At 47.3% G+C, this 12,323-nt stretch overlaps 1 protein-coding gene across 1 annotated transcript in view; it reads right to left on the bottom strand.

The window, feature by feature from the left end:
* HIP1R (huntingtin interacting protein 1 related) overlaps nt 1-12,323 on the bottom strand; it is a 69,494-nt gene that overhangs the window by 17,369 nt on the left and 39,802 nt on the right. Inside the window, exons 7-17 of the mRNA XM_074298652.1 lie at nt 11,362-11,423; nt 8,828-8,968; nt 6,976-7,033; nt 5,802-5,877; nt 5,031-5,171; nt 4,755-4,816; nt 3,803-3,875; nt 1,950-2,133; nt 1,269-1,357; nt 698-814; nt 352-453 (exon numbers count right to left, since the gene is read on the bottom strand). Coding sequence (XP_074154753.1) covers nt 352-453; nt 698-814; nt 1,269-1,357; nt 1,950-2,133; nt 3,803-3,875; nt 4,755-4,816; nt 5,031-5,171; nt 5,802-5,877; nt 6,976-7,033; nt 8,828-8,968; nt 11,362-11,423 — 1,105 coding nt within the window. The remainder of the gene's footprint in view (nt 1-351; nt 454-697; nt 815-1,268; nt 1,358-1,949; nt 2,134-3,802; nt 3,876-4,754; nt 4,817-5,030; nt 5,172-5,801; nt 5,878-6,975; nt 7,034-8,827; nt 8,969-11,361; nt 11,424-12,323) is intronic.

Here is a 12,323-nt window from a genome sequence, read left to right as displayed (position 1 = left end):
CCCTGCCATCTCCCACCTCCGTGCTTTTGTGTGCCTGGAATGCCGTCCCTCCTCATCGCCACCTTGCAGAGTCCTCAGCTCCCTTCAAGGCTCAGTTCGGGGCCCCCTCCCCTGTATGTAGCTTTCCCTAGTTCCTTATGTGAAAGAGCTGCTCCCCAATTTTTTCTAGTGTGCATGTGTGTCCATGGGCATACGCATGTGTTTCAGCCTTTGCCCTTCTTCACCCTCCCTGGTCTGATGCTTCTCTATGAGTGGGACAACCTCCCTAGATTGCAAAAGCTCTTTAATTAAGGGAAGTTTGGAGCCACAAAGACCCGAGTTCGAATCCATTTTCCCCTCCAGGTCTCCTACCTGCTCCCTGTGCAGCAGCGTCTCCTGGACCCGGACCAGCTCTCCCGCTTTGGCCTCCAGCTCCCTCTTGAGCGTCTCTAGCTGGTAGTTCTGGTCCTCTAACTGGGACAGGAAAATGTGTCACCCTGAGCGGCGGGCAGCAGGATGGGGGGAGGTGGGGTGTATAAGAGGGGTTTGTGGGGAGGCAGCCCCCCTGCCTTTAGTCAGCGCCTGACCAGCGGGGGACTGGACACTTTGGGGCAGGGAGTTGCTCCCTTCCACTGGGGGCTCCCAGGAGCGGTGATCCAGCAGCCACTCCCCTCTTGGTCTGAGGGTCCCCAGGAGAGCGTGGGAGGGAGACGTATACCTTCATCTCTGACTCGCGTTTCACTTGCTCCATCTGGAAGGCCAGCTGTTCCTTCACCCGGGCTACTTCCTCCTGGCTCTGCTGGGTCACGGTCAACTGCTTGGCTGTGTCCGCGTTCTGAGTTCAGACAGGGAAGGAGAACGAGATCGCCCCAGAACGCCTCCCACAGCTTTGGATGAGACAGAGTGCCCCCTAAAAGCCGCTGGGCTGATTAATGCACATGCCCACTTGCATGTTGTCTCCCCCATTAGAATGGAAGCTCTTCTGAGGGCAGGGATCTATTTTTTGTTTTTCTTTATATCCCCAGTGGTTAACATATAGTAAGCGTTTTGCTGATGGATCAAAGGTCAAGTCTAGTTTTATTCTTGCAACTTGGCTGATGTCAGACTGACCAACAGTGGCCACCCAAGGGGCCTGCCTGCCCCCTTGATTTAGTGGGTCCTATTACTGGGAGCCAAGGGGCAGCTGGTACCTTGTCTGAGATCACAGTGACAAACAGTGGTTGCCCAAGGGGCCTGCCTGCCCCCCCTTGATGCTGTGGGTCCCCCCGGGGCTGAGGGGAGGCTGGTACCTTCCTGAGTAGCTCGGCATGAGTGTTGATGAGCTCGCTGTGTTTCTCCTTCAGCTTGCTGTACCGTGCCTCAGTTGCACAGGCCTTCTCTGGAAAAAGGGGGAGGTCAGTTTAGGTTGAGGATGGCAGTGGGTTAACAGATATCCCGTGAAAATGACTGCAATAATGTTAAATAAAAATCCTTCAAGCAGAGCCAAAGGCTGGGCCACCATAACTATTGATCTCAGGCCTGGAAGTGGGATGAGGCAACGTGGCCCCCTGCTTCACTCACAATTACCGCTCGCATTTTTAGAGATTTACCCGGTTTGACTCTCACAGCCCCCTGGGAGGCCAACCCTAGTATTCCTCTGACAGATGAGGAACCAAAGCTGAGATACGTGCAGTGGCTAGTCCACGCAGACTGCAGGCACCTGGAAATTAGCCCAGTCCAAAATTCCAATTATCCCCACACTCATTAAACTCCATGTTCTCCTTGTCTCCCACATCCAGAAAGACCCCCCCCCCCAGACGCCTGAATCACTGTGGTGCTATGAGGAGGGGTCCGCCCTTGCCATGAGATAATGGCAGGGGCTGGTGCTGGGGGATCCCCTCACATGAGGAGGGAGCATCCCTTAGGGGTGTCTGTGTCCACTCTGCCCTGCCCCCACGCCCCTCACTCCCTGCCAGGGGGCCAGGACCCACTCTCGGCCTCCTGGTAGAGGCCCTGCGCCCGCTCATGTTCCAGCCTGGCCTTCCTCAGCTGCTCCAGCTCGTCCCTCAGCTGCTCATTATCCACCAGAGCCTTCTGCTTCTGCTTGCGCTGCTCCTCCAGCTCGGCCTCCAGCCCGTTCACCTGGCCCTTCAGCTGCGTGATGTACCTCTGGGCCTGGGGTGGCAAAGGAGATGGTCAGGGAGCCCTCCCCCTGCACCAAGCTGGACAACATGGGGCAAATCTGCTCCCCCGTGAGCCCCTGGGCCACACAGAGTGGGGGCCAGCTGCCCTGGAGGGGCTTCCTCAGCTGGGAGGAGAGCACAGCTCCAAGCCCTGTGCCCTTATGAGTCTGACAGCATCACCACCGTACTGTGGTTTAGTCACTGATAGAGATACAAAAGCACTTTGCCATTTCTGCTCTGGACCATTTTACAGATGGGGAAACTGAGGCAAAGAGGGTGAAATGACAAGGGTCATCACACAGCTAGCAAATGTCTGAATCTGCCTGACTCCAGGCTAGTACTCTATTCTGAATCATGTAGCTGCCTCCAATTATGAGATATTATGTTATGTTATATTGTATTATACTATACACATACTATTATATTCACTAGATTATAAATTATATTACATTACATACACTAGATTATTGTTATATTATAATATTATTACCATATTATATTATACCATATTATAACTATATTACACACACTATATTGTATGTAATAGATTATATTACATTACATATACCATATACACTAGATTATATATATTGTATATGTTATGTTACATATACTAGATTATATATTATTTTGTATTATATTACATACTTTAGATTATATAGACTAGATTATATATTACATTACATACACTATATACACTGCATTATATACTGTATATTATATATTATATTGTATTATATTACATACTTAAGATTGTATAGACTAGATTATATATTATATTGTAGTATATATTACACATACCATATTATATATAAAATAGATTATATATTACATTACATTACATACACTACATACACCAGAGTATATATATTGTATATTACATCATATACTAAATTATATATTATTTTATATTATATTACATACACTAGATTATATATTATATTTCATATTACACATACTATATTATATGCAAATAGATTATGTTATATACACAGTACTATACACACTAGTTTATATTATATTGTATTATATCATATTACATACATGAAATTGTATATTGTATTGCATTATATTACATATACTAGATTATAGCTTGTATTATACACTTTAGATTACATATTACTTTTCGTAATATCATACAAGATTATAGATTATGTTTTATACTACATACACTATATTTATACACCATCAGCTGTAATTCTTAGAAGATGACTATTCTTCCCTGTGCCCATGAGGGCCAGCCCGGTTCTGCACCTTGGAAACTTCTCAAGGTGTCTGGGAGCCTGAGATGTCTTGAGCCGAGAGCACACGGCCAAGACCCAGGACTTGAACCCAGAACCTCCTGGCTGAGGAAGCTCTCCCCACAGCGCACAGTCTCTGAGGAGCACCCGCTATCTCTGGGATCCTCACAGCTGCTACAGATGACAATGACCACAAAAGCCCTTTACAGGAGTCACCTCATCTGAGGCTCAGAGTAGCTCAGTGGGGTCTGTCACAGGCACTGTTCCTGGGCCCTTGGGCAAATGGAAAACAGAGCCTAAGTGAGGTTTTAACGGACCCCCCAGAGCCGGGGGGGGGCAACCTTGCATACCTTTCCCCCGGGTCCCCCTCCCACCACACCACCGCATCCTGCGGCTGATGGAGGCGCGGGTGGAACCCACCTCCAGCTTGATCTTGTCCAGTTCAGCTCGGAGCATCTCGACCTCCCTCTTCAGGTTCTCAATCTGGATGTCCCTGTGGGCACATAGTGGGCATGCATCGGGCCTGGCCCATCCCAGCTGGGGGGCTCCCTCCTGGGCCCTCAGTTCTACACTCTCCCCACTTCTCTCCCCCTCCCACCCCCCTACACAATACACTCCTCTTTGGCATTTGAAAGTCTCCCCACTGCTGCCCTCCATCTTTCCGGTCACCTTACACCTCCTCTCCCCCCATGTATATCATTTTTGTCCTTTTATCTCCAGTGCTTAGCACAGTGCCTGACATGTGACAGACCCTACACAAATGCTTATTTTTTGATTAAAGGGCTAACTTGAAAGATTCCTCATGATGCAATGATGGCTCTGGGTACGAGAGCCTCTAGTTAATGGCTCTGAATCAAAATGTATGAGAAATGATGTTCAGAAGTGACTCTGTAAGATCCTCAGCAAATATTCAATTATGGTCTGTGTTCCCTATTTGCCATGAAAGGAAAATGGGCTCACACTATATAGAAAAATTTCTGACACCGAGTGAAGCATTAAGCAGGACAGGAAATAACCAGAATCTCCTTTCCCAAATTGTTCTGGTTAAAGTGCGTTTTACTGTCTATCTGCTTATTTGTCCAGATTTCAAGGGATCTCACCAACAGTTCCTATTCCCACCCTGCCCTGCAGAGTCTCTCCTAGGTTACTGAGTTCTACCCCCCCTCATTGGACCAATGAGGAAACAGACTCAGAGAAATTAGGAGACGCCCATAATCACACAGCTAATTATGTCTGAGGTGGGATATGAATTCAGGTCTTTTTGATTCCAAGCCCCAGGCCCTATCCATGGTGCTCCTGGTAGGATAGAGATATCCCCACTCAGCCCCAGTTCTAGCTCGGGACTCGGAGTCTCTCTGAGGGGGCCCCTCACCTGTCGTCCTTCAGAGTGCCATTGGGGGGCCCGAAGGTCTGATCGAAGAGATCGGCCACCATCTGTGAAGCAGCAAATCAAATTGCCAGACTACTTTTTATTCACTCAGCATTGACCCCGCCACTCTGGGAGAAGCCCCAGGGACAGGAGCAGCTTTCATTCACTAGTGGAGCCAGCAAGGGCTTAGAGTGGGGCCTCTTGGGGACCCGTCCCTCCCCAAGCCAGAATCGGGGCCCAAGGGAGAGCTCAGGCCCCAGGGAGTCCGCGGCTCCTCACCGGGGGCTCTCCAGCCGGGGGCCCGGTGCTGATCTCAATGAGGTTTTCTGGTTCCTCATCCTCGGGGGCTTCCTCGGGGATCACCACCACCGGCTTGATGTGCTCGGCCAGAGCGGAGGCCCGTAGAAAATTGGGGGGACCCTAGAGAAGGAAAAAAGAAGGTGCTCAAGAAGTAGAAAGTGCTCCCACTTCTTCTCTGTTACAAGAGCTGGCCTTCTGGAGAGGAATATGTTTGGGAATAAAGGTAGTGTTAAAAAAACTGAAAGCATCAACATACTTTTTTGATAAAGAGCATCCCAACAAATGGGTAATAGTTAACCACTCCTTGGAGGCAGCTCATTCTATTTTGGGAGGAAGTTACTCCTGACTCCAAGCACAATCTGGCCCCCCTCCCAATGTCCCTCGTGATCCTGGCGGTCCCCTAAAACCATCAAAACGAGACCGACCCCTCTTGTGAGCAACAGCCCTTTGGATATTTGATGACAACTTACATGGTCCCCCAAATCTTCTCCTCTTCAGGCTAAAGGGCTCTCAGTAACAGTCATTCACTGTTTCTTTACTCTACCTCAGAACTGCATGAACTGACCAATCCCACTGTGAGCTGAGGACCCAAGATCTACCCCATCCTTCTTTTTCGGGATACCAGTGTATCATAGTCAGAGGTGTCAAGGAAGAACAGATCCCTAGGCAGCACTTAGCCAGGGCCTGCACCCCCCCTTACAGCCTCACTTAGGGGTCTACTGACACTTTTAGAAAGACGGGCAACAATACCTCTGGCAGTCGAGGAATCTGTATGAGGCGCTTGAAGTAAAGCATGTCTGAGGCTCTTCGGAAGAAGTTTCTGAGGCTGTGGAGAAATCAGTGATTAAAAATGGACAGTAGGTCACACTAAAGGCAGGGCTTCTTTACCTTGAGTCTGTGAACTTTTGTAAAAAAAAATAAATTTTTTTTAAACAAATGCATTTCAATATAATTGGTCCTCTATAATCTTATGTAATTTGTTTTGTGCATGTAAAAACATGATTCTGAAAAGAGGTCCAAAGTCTTCATCAGAGTGACTGCCAAAAAGATCCAGGATATAACAGAGTAAGGAACTCCAATCTAATCTATCCTTGTTCATTTTTTTATTTAATAATTTGATTTTCTTTCCACTTTTTTTAATAAGGTAAGATAAAATAAAGGTATATCAACTTTATTAGCATTTTAAAAGTACCAGCTTCTAGTTTTTCAATTCATTATTGTTTCCTTTGATGTTCAAGATTTCTTCTTCTCTACCTCAAAATGAATTCAATTCAATAAGTACTTTTTTAGGCAATCACTCTGCCATGAAAGTGTTATTAAGCACTGGTAATACAAAGACAAAAAATGTGAAATAATTTCTGTCTTCAAGATGCTTATATTCTATTGTGGGATAGGAGCAGAAAAGAGAATGTACACCGAAACGCATTGCTAAACTTGTTGGAAAAATATTTTTATAGTTTTATTTCTACATGGCTTTTCTTTTTGTAATGTGTATTTTTAGTTACTTAGAACTTTATTCTGAGAAGGGCTCCACCAGCCAGCCAAAAAAGACTGTGATACAAAAACTGTCAAGAGGCCCAGAGACACATGAGAATTCAAGAACAGAAAACTAACAAATGAAGGAGACTGGGAAAGGCTTTAGGAGACAGCATATAAGCTGAGCCTTGGAAGAACCAGGTGATGCTATGAGGTGATGCTGAGAAGGGTTAGCTTGAACACAGACAGAGAAGGCCAAGTTCAAGAACATTAAACAAACCTCCTTCATCCAAATGCTGATCTATCAAATACCGACATTTCCCCCCTTCCCAAAACCCTAACAACAGGTGTGCGTCGGGGTCCACATCCAGCGCCAAGGAGGGCAACCTTGGATGCTTTTAAATGTGTCATGAGCCGTTGCTTTTTCTCTGGGACTGCCTCCTGTTACCTGTGAAACTGCTCATGGAAACGATCCCGGTGTCCCTGTAGTGTGTCAGCTGGCAGACCTAAGTGAGCAAAAGTAACATTGTGTGTTCACTCACAAAACACTATAAAGTTGTATGTATACAATCTTGCTTATGTTACTATTCCCATTTTGTAGATCAGCAAACTGAGGCTCAGATAAAGAATGTGACTAGTCCAAGGGTAAGTGACTGTTAACTAGGGAAGTCACTCATGGAGCTTTAGATTCTCCCAATATAATAACCAATATAATAATAAGGTTTCAGGTGTCATAACTTCCACCTTACATATAAGTAAACTGAGGAGAGGAAAGGCTAAGTGCTCGCTCAGGATCACAAAGCCCACAGGTGCCAGACCTGAATCCAATTCTCCCTGACTCTAAGGATGGAGCTTTACTATTATGTTGTGCTGAATGTGACAAGAGTTCATTATCTCCATTCTCTGGATCCAAAATCGGAGCCAGTCATTGACTGCACAAATGGTGGCAGAAGTGGATCTCTCCTGCGGAGGCCCCTCAGTCCAGCTGCCATGCCCTGATGATTCAGCAGGCTACCTCCTGCTGCCCTGCTCACAGTGGGCTCTGGGTGTATCGGCTTTAGATCTGAGGGCATCGGATCACCCTCCGCAAGAATTCACCCGGCCTTCGCACCACAGAGCGGCTCTCCTCCTCTCCTCTTCCTCCCTCACCCCAGTAGTGGAAGGAAGGGGACACATACACCCAGTCTGGCTCTGAGGGCCCGGGGCAACCAGCTCCGGGCCTGACACTTGGGAAACCCCTGAACCTACAGCCCTGGCAGGGGGACCGATAACAACATTATGATTGTGGTACTTTAAGGTTTGCAGAGCCCGTCATGTAGTTCTGTTCAACCTTATTTGATTTTTTTTTTTTTTTTGGCAGAGACACTGGAGAGGTTTGGCATTTCCTTCTCCAGCTCATTTTACAGATGGGGAAACTGAGGCAAGTACAGTTAAGTGACTTGCCCAGAATCACACTGCTAGGAAGTGTCTGAGGCTGGATCTGAATCTAGGACCATGAGTCCTGCCCTGGCGCCCTATGCACTGTGGTGCCCCTAGTTGCCTTGTCTCCTTTGAGCATCCCAGCAATTCTGGGAGGCAGGTCTTAACATGAATCATAATGTCCCTTCTACAGATGAATACACTGAGGTTCCAGAGAAGGGACATGATCTCTTTCAGGTCACACAGCACGTTCTGAGGAAGGCGTCGAAGCTGGTCTGCTCTGCTCCAAGTCCATCATTCCTTACTGCTGCCCACCCAGGTGTTCAGCGAAGGCCTGATAGCCACTCAACAGCCCATTCTCAACTATTCTTTCATTCACTCACTTATTCATTACCCGTGATGCAGGTAATATAAAATGGTAGACCTCATTCCTCGCTGTCTTTGGAATGCATTGTGCAGTTAAGGAAATTATATTTATTAAGAAAAACAAATGCTTGGCTTGGGTTAATATTAAAATTAGGCATGAAGCCATTAATGGCCATTAACATGAAGCTGTGAAAATGAGCTGCAGTTCCCGAGCTCGGGCTGACGGCTTTGTGGTCAAGGGGCACAGCGGTGTTTATGAGCAGCAGTCTCACATGGGGTTAAAAAGCAGGCTCCCCTCTAACCTAGAGTGGGGACTAGTAAACGAAGCCGGCGGGAGCTGCCTTGCCCAATCCATTCACCCGGGTCTGGCTGAAGTGGAAGGTTCTCACAGAGCCCTGGGCCAGGCCCAGAGAGCGGCTGCCTGCACACATGGCAAAGCCCAGGGACCTGAGGGCCACGGTCCCTTGGGGACAGCAGGGAGAGGGTCAAGGAGGTGGGAGAGACAGAGGACTCACAGGAGTGAAGTTTGAACATGAGCTTGACGGTGTAGTGGTAGAGGTGGCTGCAGTCCTGGATCACCTGGATGAGGGGCGCCAGGCGGCACTGACCCGATGCCATCTGGGACACAGCAATGGCCGTGTTGAGCTGTCGGAAGACTGAGAAGGGAGAAAGCTCGGTGAGAGGATGATAGCTGGAACCTCACCTAGCCTGATGTCCCCATTTTACAGATGAGGAAATGGAGGCCCAGGGAAATTTAATGACGTCTTCAAAGTCACAGTTAATAAAGAATTTTCCTGTCTCCAAGTCCAGTGCACCTCAGGGTTTGGGGGCCCCTGCAAAGTACCAAAGGGGGATGGCTGGGGACCGCTGGGCCTCTCCTTTTTATATAGCAGGCTATTACCAGCCTTCAGAGTCCTTGGAGAACCAGAACAACCCAAAAAATGAGGGGCGGGAAATGCCCTCCACTTTGCCTTCCTTTCTTTATTATAGTTCCCGGTCACAGGCATCTTGGGCTTAGATCACAAGCTTAGATCCCATGAAATTCAGAGTTGGAAGGGCCCTCAGGAGCCAACTAGCTCAGGCCCCTCAATTTACAAAGGGGGAAACTGAGGCCCAGAGAAGTCCAGTGACTTTCCCAATAGTCAAGCTTTCTGCCGCCCAATCTACATTTTTTCCACAGTGCCGCGGTCAGGGGTAGGTTGAACGGATGGCTCTGAGCGACCTGTGATGGATGGCCAGGTGTGAGCTAAAGGGCTACTGTCCCTTGCCAATATTCCCAGGCCACGCAGGCCATCCTTGGCAGCCTAGAGGAAGGAGTAGACTTAGGACAGACTTAGAAGTGAATAGAGTAATCAATAAACATCATCAATCAAGCGCCTACTATGTGCCCACGTTCTGCATTAGTGCTGGAGATTAGGTTCAATGAGATCCGACTTCCCAATAATCAGTTTTTCCCAAAGGGCAGTGGGCTAGTTCAGTGGGCGTCTTCAAACAGAGATTGGCTTCTCAAGTATACCATGGAGGGGAATTCTGGTCCGGTGTGGAACGAGATGGCCTCTGGGGTCCCTTCCAACTCCATGAGTCTATTCCAGGCCGGAGAGCCACACAGGAGAGCCAGCCGGGCGCTCCTTTTCTCTCTCACTCCCACAAATGTCACTTTAAAGGGTAAGGCACCTTCCATCCCCCAGCCCACCATTGCCTCTTTCCTTGCTCTTTACTTTTTTTTTTAATTTTAATTTTTAATTTAATTTTTATTTTTTTGAGGCAATTGGGGTTAAGTGACTTGCCCAGGGTCACACAGCTAGGAAGTGTTAAGTGTCTGAGACAGATTTGAACTCGGGTCCTCCTGAATTCAGGGCTGGTGCTCTATCCACTGCGCCACCTAGCTGACCCTTTCCTTCCTCTTTTCAACAAAACTGAACCACCACAAATGGCTTTGAAGCTGCCACCTAAAAAAATAAAAACAAGTCTACTCTTTGGGCCCAGGCCAGTGAAACTACGGGCGCTTCCTGGCAGCGCTGCGGTCCCTCGGTCTGGGAAAGCGACCCTGGTTATGCAGGATTCCTCCCACTAGGGACAGGGGAAGGGAGTGACCCGGAAGCCTCCCCCAGGCCTCTTTCCGTCTCTTTTGGTTCTTGGTCTTTATGGGATAGGGCTATGTTCAAATACTGTTGTCAGATTTGAATAGATCTTTTTTTTTTTTTAAACAAAATTTTCTATATGCATTTTCTCTGTGGACTAAAAGCTAGCATTTATATAGCATTTACAGAGTATTTTACAAGGGCTATCTCGTTTGGTTCTCATGATAATTGTGGGAGGCAGATTGCTATTATTATCCCCATTTTATAGATGAGGAAAGGAAGGCATAAGGAGGTTGTACCTTCTTGCCCAAGGTCACATGGGTAAGAACGTGTCCGAGGCAGGATTTAGATACATAACCGTGAACTCCACAGCCATGGGAGGGAGGTGCTATTATTATTCCCACTGTACAGATGAAAAAAGAAATTGATTTTTGCCAAGTCAGAATTCCATTCCAGGCCTTTCTTTCTCCGAGTCCAGCCCCCTGCCCATTATGGCAGGCAGCTGCCAGCATTAAAGTCACTGGTTTATTTGCTTGCCTGGGAGCTGGAAGAGTCACCTGTATTTTTCTGTCCTTATTTGAGAAGGAGAATACAGCGGAGCCTGGAACCCTGGGAAACGTGGCCTAGTGATCTACCTTGACAGGAATCTGTCCCACCTGCTCCAAGAGGCGGGGAGGCTGTCCTCCTTTTCCTGGGCCAGATAATCACTGGCTTGTAGATTCAGGGCTAAGCTAACAAGGGCTGGCAACATGCCCCCTTTCTTCTCTCCTTGCTCCACCCCCAATCCTAACTCTGGGAATCCAGAAAACTCCACCCAGCCCCTGGATCATCTTCCTTGCGCACTTTACCCTTTAAAGTGACATTTGTGGGAGCTGGAGAGAAAAGGAGTGCCCGGCTGGCTCTCCCGTGGGCTTGGCACTGCGGCCTGGAATAGAAGCAGAGTTGGAAGGGATCCCATGCATGCTCACCTGATTCCGAGAGTTTCAGCTCGCAGTCCATGTAGTCAAACATCTCCACGGTGAGCTGGAAGCTAAAGGCCAAGAGAGAGAGAGAGCAGGGTGGGAGGTCAGGCCTGCATGGCCTAGTAGTGGCTGCAGGGGTCGTGGGATCTGAGATGTAGGGACTTTGAGGGTCACACAGTCCAATTCTATTATTTTACAGATAGGGAAACTGAGGCCCAGAAAGGTTAATTTTATATTTATACTATGTGGCAGAATTGAGATTTGAACCCAGGGCCCATGATTCCAAATCCAAAGCTCTGGGCACCAAGTTAGGCTGCTTCATCCTTAAGAAACAAACATGGGACAGCTAGGGGGTGCTGTGGTTAGAGCACCAGGCCTGAAGTCAGGTGTTCAAATCTGGTCTCAGATACTTAACACTTCCTGGCTGTGTGACCCTAAGCAAGTCACTTAACCCCAATTGCCTCAGCAAAAAAAAAAAAAAAAAAGAAACACACATATACACCCAGAGCCTAGTCTTGGACAATACAAGATCTAGTGACAATTATGATAGAAATTTACCATGTTTCCCCCCCAAATTAAAGCTATTACAATGACCAGTTTTAGCCTCAGAGAAGGTATGCTTTCCATCTTTTGATGGGAAAGGTGGGGGCCCATGGATACAGAATGTTCTACATAAAGGTTACTTGACTTTGTTCAGAATCATCGCTCTAGACCAAGGCTTCTTAAACTTTTTCCATTCATGATCCCTTTTCCCTCAAGAAATTTGTACACAACCCAGGGAACGTAGTCTATAAAATAAATATACAAATCAAATATTTGTTGGTAACAAATCATAAGTTTATCAAAATAATTCCCTGATACACATATAATTTTACAATTTTTTAAAGATGGAAACAAATTTGCCTATTGATGAGATGCATGTGCTTGTTTATTTTTACATCATGAATTAAATCTCGGCAGAATATTTG

Source organism: Sminthopsis crassicaudata, chromosome 1 (genome assembly GCF_048593235.1).
Source record: "Sminthopsis crassicaudata isolate SCR6 chromosome 1, ASM4859323v1, whole genome shotgun sequence".
Classification (NCBI taxonomy): Eukaryota; Metazoa; Chordata; class Mammalia; order Dasyuromorphia; family Dasyuridae; genus Sminthopsis; species Sminthopsis crassicaudata.
This window is presented reverse-complemented; position numbering and strand designations above follow the sequence as displayed.